Source organism: Pseudochaenichthys georgianus, chromosome 10 (genome assembly GCF_902827115.2).
Source record: "Pseudochaenichthys georgianus chromosome 10, fPseGeo1.2, whole genome shotgun sequence".
NCBI classification, from domain to species: domain Eukaryota; kingdom Metazoa; phylum Chordata; class Actinopteri; order Perciformes; family Channichthyidae; genus Pseudochaenichthys; species Pseudochaenichthys georgianus.
Window position 1 is genome coordinate 713370 of NC_047512.1, and position 10813 is coordinate 724182.

General features: G+C 41.4%; 1 protein-coding gene across 1 annotated transcript; it reads left to right on the forward strand.

Annotated features, from left to right (window-relative positions):
* Window positions 1-1898: 1898 nt before the first annotated feature.
* On the forward strand, window positions 1899-10416 carry LOC117453943 (zinc finger protein OZF-like). The gene is made up of 2 exons (XM_071204575.1): window positions 1899-2047; window positions 8277-10416. The coding sequence occupies exon 2, from the start codon at window positions 8543-8545 to the stop codon at window positions 9653-9655; it is 1113 nt and encodes a 370-aa protein (XP_071060676.1). The 5' UTR covers window positions 1899-2047; window positions 8277-8542; the 3' UTR covers window positions 9656-10416.
* Window positions 10417-10813: the final 397 nt, after the last annotated feature.

The window sequence follows — 10813 nt, forward strand, 5'->3', positions numbered from 1 at the left end:
TTCTTCTCTGTGTTAGAGTTGTACTCGCTACAGGGTGTACTTTGAGGGTTTTGACTCTGCACACCGTTTACATGCATAAAAACCTTCATAACACAAGGGGATGGGTAATAACCGGAAAAGCATGACATGTCACCTTTAACATCATCATCATGCTGCTGCTGCTGCTGCTGCTGCTAGTCCTTTGACTCATTGTGCTGTCAGTTGACAATCATTGATAGGCACCTGTGGGTCTCCTGTCCTTTCTGAAAGTCATAAAGATTACATTAGTCCTTTAGATGATGGATTACTGAAACCACCATGAATTAAAGAAATGGTAGAAATGTATCTAATCATAATTTTGAAACCTTCCTCCCCTCCCTCTAAATATATCAATAAACATTAGGATGTGATGCTCCTGACTACCATACAGGTTTAGGAAGATAATATTTGTTTTAAAGAATTCAAAGCAATAAACAACAGGCTCTTTAACCAAGGCAACGTTAGCCTAACATGTATATGTTAACAGGTAAGATAGCTGTTCACACTGTCTATTTTCTACTTTGTGTAATGCTATTTTAATTCTATTTAAGATGTTTACATTTTCGATTGTTTAATTCTAGTCTTTTAACTGTCTAATGTACAATGCCTTTGTCTTTTGCTGCTGCAGCGTAAACATTTCCCCAATTGGTATCAATAAAGTACTTCTTTTTTTATCTTAATCCTCAAATATTAGCACATTTTACTTTAAAAAACAAACAAAACATTGATGTAATTACATACACATATCGATATGTTGTATACATATTGCAAATCAAAACCTTTATTGACCACTAATGACCAAAAATTGCATTTCGATCCTGTTATTTATGCATTCAAATGGTGATTCAAATGGCCCGCCACGAACTGCAGATTCATATAGCACCTGAGTATGACCCGCCCTATTGGTGTATGATCAAATTTGATTTCTAATTTTAAATAAAAGGAAATAAATTCACAGTTATTGTCAAACAGGAGTTAAATAAATGTTTCGCTTATTGTAAGAATGTATTTCACCATATTCATATTTAAATGATCGGGAAATTACGTTGTAATGATAATAAATCCCCTACCTCATTCAGATTAATGTCAATTGTTATTTTTTATGTTTGAATGTTAAAAAAGAACAATCGACAGTGTTGTAGAGCCGATGAATGGGAGTCAGCAGGATGATCTTGTATACACGCTACACAAGCTAGAAATACAACACAACACAGGTGCACTCACTAACTCGTCCGTGGTGCAACACACACTATATAACCCAGTGAATTGTGTCCCGTAAATGTCACCACCAGTGTAAACATAATTATGTAAATAACCCAATTTGTGTTCTCTGAAACGAAAAAAAAGGATATTACATTGTTTTTGTTACTTTCGTTGCAGTGTCTTAAATATAATTTAGGTGAACTTCTTGTTTTATTTAGAATTATTATTATTGCTTCTTGGGTTGCTGTACGGCCAATGCGTGACGTCATTGCTAAGCGTAACGGACCCCGAGCACATGTGGTACTGACACCGGCTCCCGTCGTTCGCGACCGGATACATCACTAGCTCACACATAACTCGAGCCTTGCATGTGGCGTCTCGTCGCTACGGTTCTCTCTGTGTTCCTGAGAAAGTGTGTGTGAGCTCCAGCTCTACTGATCCATCATCTGTGTGTCTGGATAAACCTCCGAACGGACTCTGTGCTCTTTTTTCTGGAGCGTTTACCTCGGACTATAGGAGCTAGCTTAGCATGCTAGCTGGACACACGTTAGCAACACTAGTCAGATTGAGAGTTGGACGGAGAGAGAAACGGTGTGTTTAACGGAGTCTGCAGGGAAAGGTGATCTAGGAAACATGAGTAAAGTCCAAATGCTGCTGTCGTTGAAGAAGCAGCGACTCACTGCTGCTTCTGAAGAGATATTTGCTCTTTTTGAACAAACAATAGCAGAGCTCGAGGAGGAGCTGTTTCTTTCCAAAGAGGAGAACAAGAGACTGCAGAAACTACTGGACGCTGTTTTACAGCCTCAGCTTCGGATACACAGAGCAGGTCTGTTCCCTTTACTCTTCAGTAACACTTCAAACTCTTCAGTAACACTTTATTATCGCATTAATAACACTTTAGACTCTTTATCAGCACTTGCTGCAGGTAGTAGATCCTGAAGTAAAAGTACAAACACCACACTGTGAAAATACTAATAATAAGTTAAAGTACTGCATTCATATCTTTGAGTACAAGTATGTAAGTATTATGAGACAAATGTACTTAATTATAATAATAATAGTTTATCACGGAAGAGCAAACCTACCAAAATAAATATATTTAGAAAAATACATACATTGATTAATATGAAAACATTGAATAATATGCCATGTAATGTACTGATTTCAATATTAATATAAGACGGGAGTCGGAGGCTCATCAAAGGTACAAGCTAGACTTTTATTTAGCATTAACACACATGTAAACACTTCAAGCCCGGGAAGCAAGACTGGGGTAAACGGGAAGTCCGGCTAACTCAAATGTCCGTTCGGAACAATACCCCAACCCATAGGTCCATGGGTGAATAATGTCAATCACCACACAAGCCCCCCCCCAGAATTCACCCATCGTCAAACCTTCGCGCCTGGGAGGAAGTACCACCCGGCACGTACGGACCACAGTGGCCGAGGAGGGCGGGGCCACAGGCGAGGGCAAGGGCGCCAACGAGGGCGAGGGCATCCCCACAGGGGGCGGGACATGGGAGTAGGCCCCGACGTGGGGGCAGAGCCAACTTCAACCAGTGTTAATTTTGGCAGCTGTTTTTGATTTAGTCTTTAGACCAAAATGGTTAGTTTTAGTTTTAGTCACATTTGAGTCATTTCTATCCTTCATAGTTTTAGTCTAGTTTTAGTCGACGAAAACTCAAAACGTTTTAGTCTAGTTTTGGTCGATGAAAAATTGCATTTTAGTCAACTTATAGGCAAAATGTTTTCTCTCTCTAAACCAATTCAGTTAGGCAAATACAGGTTTCTGAAATCGGAATCAATGGGACAGCATCAAGTATTGACATTCGTAAAGCAACATTTCACTCTCTTAACACTTTACTTGTGTAATATCTAGGGATGGGTATCGTTAAGGTTTTTTACAGTACTACTAGTCTTATCGATACCGCTTATCGATCCGGTACTTTAACGGTATTCTTGTATTTACTTTTTGTTATTTGTTAAAGGGAAAAACTAACAAATTGTTAAGCGAATTAATTGCTTTATTTAAATGTGAAACAAATGAAATATATATAATGTTATTATATTGTACTGTACTTGAGTAAAATGTTGAGGTACTTGTACTTTACTGGAGTATTTCAATGTTTTGCTACTGTGTACTTCTACTCCACTACATTTCAGAGCTACATGGTGTACTTTTACTCCACTACATGTATTTAATACCGTTAGTTACTTTACAGATCTGGATGAATGATGTGAAATATAATCAAGTGTTAAATCAGACTTTAGTTCCACCTGGAGTAAATCCACAAGCTACCTTGCAGTATACAAAGTCATTCAAACTAGCTGCACCTTTACCAGCCTTGAGAACACTTTCATGATCAATCATTATAAAACATATCATATATATTATTCTGAAATGGAGAAAACGAGTTAAGGATGTTGAAAATTGTGCATTTCTCCGACTGAATATGATGCCTTTTGGCCGGCTGTTTGGACAGACTACTCTACTCGTGTCAATGCGCTAACGAGAAAACACTAATGGCAAACGAGCTTTGTCCACATCGAGCCTTGTAGAATGTCTCTATACTTTTGAACGCTCCGTCCCCGGCAGATCTCCGTGTGCCGCTGCAGCGTGTCTGTTAGGCCCTGCCCCCCACACACAGAGAGACACAGGGAGATCGCTCTTCTGGAGTGAAGAGAGCAGAAATAATGATATTGCAAGTTAGAAACGTAAGTTGCATTTTGACAGACAACACCGACAATTGGGGGGAAATATGCTGCATTTTGAATGTCCGATAGTCCACCATTAACACCTTAGTCCCATCTCGTCTCGTCAACGAAAACTAAATATACATTTCGTCAAAGTTTTCATTATCAAGAAACTATTTTTAGCTCGCCATCGTCTCGTCTTAGTCATGTAAAATAGGTTGTTGACGAACATTTTTCGTCATAGTGTCGTATGACCCTGAATGGGCCGTCGTAAGGGGGGCGCGGTGGGCGTCGTGGCGAATAAAAACGAAATCCGCCGACCGTAATCCGGGGGACACCCGGAAAGCTGGGTTGCTGTGCTGCGACGTGTGGACGGGCTTGAATGTCCCGGCGGTCTCCAGCAGGGAGGAGCGCTGCCCGGCTGCAGACCAGGGCACAGTGGCGGCGGGGATGAATTCCCCGGGGACCCGCAGCGTCTGGCCATTGACGAGCTCTGCCAACGAGGACTGCAGGTGTTCTTTGGGGGCACACCTGAGGCCGAGCATAATCCACGGGAGCTTATCCACCCAGTTGCCGTCTGTCGTGCCGGCACGCAGTGACGCCTTCATGGATCGGTGAAACCGCTCACACAATCCATTAGCCTGGGGGTGATATGCGGTGGTGCGGTGCAGCTTGACCCCCAAACCCACAGCAACCGCGTTCCACAGCTCCGAGGTGAACTGAGAACCGCGGTCAGAGGAGAGGTCAGACGGAGTCCCGAAGTGCCCCACCCACGTGCCGATGAAAGCGCGGGTGACGTCGGAAGCCAACGTCCTGTCCACCATCGTAAACAGGTAGGTGAAACCATGAGAGGGGGGAAACGGACCTACGATGTCGACATTGACATGGTCAAACCTCCCCTCGGGAACCACAAAAAGTCCAAAAGGTGCCCTAGTATGGTGGTGGACCTTAGCACGTTGACAGGCCACGCATGAGTTGACCCAGGACCTCACGTCCTTCTTAAGCCCCTGCCACACGAACTTCAGCGACACCAACTTCACGGTCGGAAAAATTGTGACTGGCGGTCGAGGCTGGCCCGCGGAGATGTCACACCACAGCTTCGCGCCCGAGTCACCGACCGTGACCTCCTCCAAGCGTAATCCTGTGACCAAGACCTTGAGGGTCTGGACCCCGTTGTCAGCGGCCTGGTCAGCACCCATGCGGAGGTAATCAAGGCCCAGCTGCACAGCTCTGATGACCGCTCTGGAGAGGCAGTCTGCGACCACGTTAGCCTTGCCAGCGATGTGTCGTTATTTCCGTGGTGTACTCGGAGATGTACGAAAGCTGACGTTGCTGTCGGGCAGACCACGGCTCGGCCGCTTTGGACATGCAGAAAGTCAGTGGCTTGTGATCCACGAACGTCGCAAACTTCCGGCCTTCCAGCAGGAAACGGAAATGGCGAACCGCCAAATGGAGACCAAGGAATTCCCTGTCGAAAGCTCTGTACTTGGGTTAGTAGGGTTGTAATGTATACATACATACATACAGAATATATATTCTGAGAGTTATATACATACGGAGCCCTGGAGGGTTCATAGAGAGAAAACTATAGCACTACATCGAGATTAAGATTAAACACATTTCTTTCACTTGGGAATACACATATAACTATGGAGAACCAGATGTGTGTAAATTACTGTTCGTATTAGTATATATTAACACTACTGTAAGCAAGAGTTATTTGTAGTGATTCCTTGACAAAGTATTGTGTGGCCCACAAACCCCCAGTGATTTTCCTATTTGGCCCACTTGCTAATGAAGTTGAATAGCCCTGCCCTAAAGGTTCATAGAGAGAAAAAAAAGTTTCTCGTTCGCACGAGAAACTTACCGGTGCGCCAAGTAGGAAGTGGAGCACAGACGAGACAACCGTTTCATTGCAGACTGTTATGTTTATGTGGAGAAATGGCAGTGCATACATTATTTGAGATATATTTGAAACTCGGACTTCATTTAGGGACATTTTGGCCAGGGGTTTAGAACTATTTGTTTAAGCACCGGATTCGCTAATACCTTTCGACATCTGAAACATATACAAGTATGGCATTCATAGGGGGAAATGTGTGTGTGTGTGTGTGTGTGTGTGTGTGTTCATTACAGTAGCTATATATGCCTGTGTAAAACTGCTACTCGTTGGGGCATTTCCGCGATTGGTTGCTGTTGAAGCAAGGTGATATACTCCAATATTATTATTTGTTGTTGTGCAACTAAATATTGATTAATCTCAACCATATCTGTGTTTATGTTTTATTGATCTTTCTCTCTGTGTTAACATTTAAAGTTGGTGAGCCATTAATTTTCACTAACATCCTCGTGAAGCTGACTGAGAGAAGCCCAGAGGGTGCAAAGCTGTCATCAAGGCAAAAGGGGGCTGCTTTGAAGAATCTAGAATACAAATCACACTTTTTTGTTAACTAGATAATTCCATATGTGTTCTTTCATAGTTTTGATGTCTTCAGTATTAATCTACAAAGTAGAAACACATTAAAATAAACAAAATCAATTGAATGAGAAGGTGTCCAAACTTTTGACTGGTACTGTACATAAAAAACACACATATTTTAATATTTAGCAGGTTCCCTCATCTATAATCATGTATACAAGCTCAACTTTAAACATGTACAGCAGTAAAATGCAACATTCCAAACAATCAAGAAACATCATAAATGAAACACTGACAAGGAACATTTGACTGCACCATCATTACTGTGACATAAGAGGGTGCCGTAAAATGTTCTGATAATACTTGCATACTTTTACTTAAATAAGGTTTGAATTAGGGCGGTGCAATTAACCGTATTTTAATCTCTATTACGATTTTGGCTTGCAACAATTATGAAAACAACGTCATCGAAAATAAAACTATTCTTTTGCTGCATTCCCTTTCGCAATGATGCTCTCAATGTGTCTTGCGTTATACATCCTGCCCCCCCTCCCCTCCCTAAAAGCCCTCAACCAGGTTTTGTTGTGACTTTCAGTCTGTTTAATAAATCCATATAAACACGTCACAACGGAAGCTTTAGTTGCCGTGTCTTTATCCTCCGGTCTCTAGCGTACGGTCAACTTTTACTAACTATCAATATTTACCAGAAATAACTGTGATTATGATTTTTGCCATAATCGAGCAGCCCTAGTTTGAATGCAGGATTTTAATTTGTAACACAGTATTTTAATTCTATAATGTAGGCGTAGGGCAGGGCTATTCAATTGGCGGGCCAAATCTGGCTCGGGGGGATATTTGCTGGCCCTTTGAGTATAATGTTAAAAAGTAAGAGAGTAAGAGGGCCTTTATTCCAGAGAGGGTGTTACCTTGAGAGATAGAGGGGAAGACATTGCCTTAAAACTTGGGCGGGCTCGGGTTTCAAACTCACCTAATAGCTACTGTAGTGACAACTCCTGTCATTTATTCTATCTCTGCGTGAAAGATTAGATCATGTCATCTAAATTAAATTAAATGATGTTGATTGTTAAATTAGCTTTACATGTAGGTCTACTGAGTTCTGAACTTAGCATTTAGATCAATAAAGGCCTTGGGGCTATGTTGTTTGATTGAATTAAACACAATATATGCACTCCACTATGCTGTTGTACTGTATCTGAAGCTCTTAATATGATTGCTCATATTTCAAGCCATCTTTTTCCCGGCCCCTTGCTTTGGATCATTTTCATCAACCGGCCCCCATTCCAAACTAATTGAATAGCCCTGGCGTAGGGTATATGTGAACAATCCCAAATACAATTCATTGTTTACATTGTGGCTAGTGCTAAACCAGAAGAAAACACCCTTTTTCATTTTGAACTGTAAGTGGAAAGGGGCTGGGCTACATGAGGTGAATTGAGCAAACATAATTCGACTATTTTCCGACTGTGTTGTTGTGGCAATTCAGCACTCACAACAGGAAAGAATTAAAAACAGAGAGGAATCAATAAAACATAGATATAGTTGATTAATTATTATTTCATTGTACAACAATCGATAATAATGAGGAAACTTTACCTTGCACACAAGCAGTCAATAGTGGTAATGCTCCAATGAGTACAAGTCTTTCACATCATATATTGCAGCTGTAATAAACGCACACACAATTTCCCTTACATTAGCCAACACACCCACATATGTTCCAGATGTCGGTCATTATCTTGTGACCTCTTCAGGATATGAACCACCTAACTAACAGGACTTAACTGTAGGAGGGCCTCTTTGCACTTCCGCTCACCCCTAATAATTGCGGAAGAGACTATGGACCTCTCTTCTCTGGAAACACACCTAATTATATTGACTAGGTCCAAGACTGATATAACAGTGTACTTCCTGTTTCCTGCAGATGTCCAGCAGCTGGTGGTGGTTAAAGAAGAGCCTCTCCCTGACCAGCAGGAGTGGAGCTCCAGTCTGGACCAGGAGAACCCAGAGTCCTCCCCACACATTAAGCAGGAACAGGAGGAACTCAGGATCAGTCAAGAGGGAGAGCTGCTTCAGGAGCTGGAGGAGGCTGATATCACCAAGTCCACTTTCACTCCTGACCCTGTGAAGAGTGAAGATGATAAAGAGAAACCTCAGTCCTCACAGCCTCATCAAAGACAAACTGATCACATGGAAACAGAAGCTGATGGAGATGACTGTCGAGGACCAGAACCAGCCAGGGACTCAGATCCAGAGAGCAGTTTACAACCAAAGACTGAGGACGACACTGGAGACTCTTCTAAAGACACTGATGACTCTTCTGAACCTGACGCTGAACACAGTGCTGATTGGAAGGAGACCAGAGAACCTGCCTCAGGCTCAAACTCACTGAAAAATAGACAAGAATCTTTCAGTGATCCCCGACGTAGTGCTGAAAATAAACCATTCAGCTGCTCAGTCTGTAAGAAAGCTTTTAGACATAGAAGAGATCTAAATCCACACATGAGAATCCACACAGGAGAGAAAGCATTCAAATGCTCAGTCTGTGAGAAAGCTTTTTCACGGAAGGAAAATTTAAAGAGACACATGAGAGTCCACACAGGAGAGAAACCATTCAAATGCTCAGTCTGTAAGAAAGCTTTTTCCTTGATTATGAATTTAAAGACACACATGATATTCCACACAGGAGAGAAACCATTCAAATGCTCAGTCTGTGAGAAAGCTTTTTTACGGCGTGGAAGTTTAAAGACACACATGATAGTCCACACAGGAGAGAAAGCATTCAAATGCTCAGTCTGTGAGAAAGCTTTTTCACGGAAGGAACATTTAAAGACACACATGAGAGTCCACACAGGAGAGAAAACACACATCTGCTCAGTCTGTAAGAAAGCTTTTTCACACAGTGGAAGTTTAAAGGAACACATGAGAGTCCACACAGGAGAGAAACCATTCAAATGCTCAGTCTGTAAAAAAGCTTTTGCCATGAATATGAATTTAAAGACACACATGACAGTCCACACAGGAGAGAAACCACACATATGCTCAGTCTGTAAGAAAGCTTTTGCACAGAGTGGAAGTTTAAAGGCACACATGAGAGTCCACACAGGAGAGGAAATATACAGCTGCAATGTTTGTGACAAAAGATCTAAATGGCGTAATCATTTCAAAAGGCACAAGTGTGTTGGTCGTCAGTCCTCACAGCTTAATGAAATTCAAACTGAGGATAATGGAGAGGCAGAGCCTCCAATCAGCAGCTCAGCTGAACACATGGAAACAGAAGCTGATGGAGAGGACAATGAATAAGTCTTATGACAGTTCACACGTGAGATAAATCTGTCTGACTGGATTAACATTGTTGTACAACATCCATATAAGACTTAAATGAACTCCATCTTTATCAACATAAGTGGACAATATGTTTAATATGTCATTCTGATGTATACGTTAACCACTGACTGTTGATGAACCATTTTATTTGGATTGAAGGCTCCAAGTTTCCATATAGGATGATTTGATGTATTGTTCTTTATTTCTAAATGTTTTGTATCATTGCTATCCTGTTAATGAGCCCTGTTTTACATAAATGTACCTGTTATCGGTACATTTATTATTTTGTATCCTGATGACCTAATGCCGTTACATGTAATACGTTACTCCCTAAGCCTGTTTTCACCCATCTGCAACCGATTCGCTAATAATCACAAATGTTCATTTCTTTGACCCCTTGACTCGACTATTTCTTGTTTAATAATTGTTACATCTCCTCAGGACCAAGTTCCCGTTTCCTGCCTTTCACCTGCTGATCACCCACTGCTCATTTAAGGTGGACTGACCTTTACAATGGATCAGCTAGTCTTAGTGTCTTAATGCAAACGTTTTTGTAAAGTGACGCTAGACCAAAAACGTGCTGTTGGGCTGTGTGCTCTCTGCAGGACGGTGTCTGTACTCAAAGATTGTTTATGATATGAGAGCTTCACTCTGTTTTTGTTGTCCAAATTACACCAACAGAGCGATGCGTCTTCTTTCCAGCAGTTGTCATAAATGTTACATCATCCAGTTCAACTGTCATCCACATATTAATGATTAAAAACAGCAATGTGTAAAACATGGCTAGTAATTGACTCACAATCTCAACAGAAAGTTTTGAACAGGAGTTCAAAACTTTGAATCTCAATCAGATCCGATCAGATTTTGAAATCCCATTTTTTGTGATCCAGGATCAGACAAGTCGGACACATTTTGTCTCTGGAATTCAAAGCAATTCAGGATAGGATCAGCCTGATCCAGATTACGATTTTTCAAGATGACTCGATCCTGAATATCAGTGCTTTAATCCTACCGATCGCCATCTAGTGGACATGAAAAAGAATACAAGGAAGACAAGAGACCACATTGCAGAGACATCTATAATGTTTAATTATATTTTTAAATACATAAAGGACATCAAATAATAATAATGAA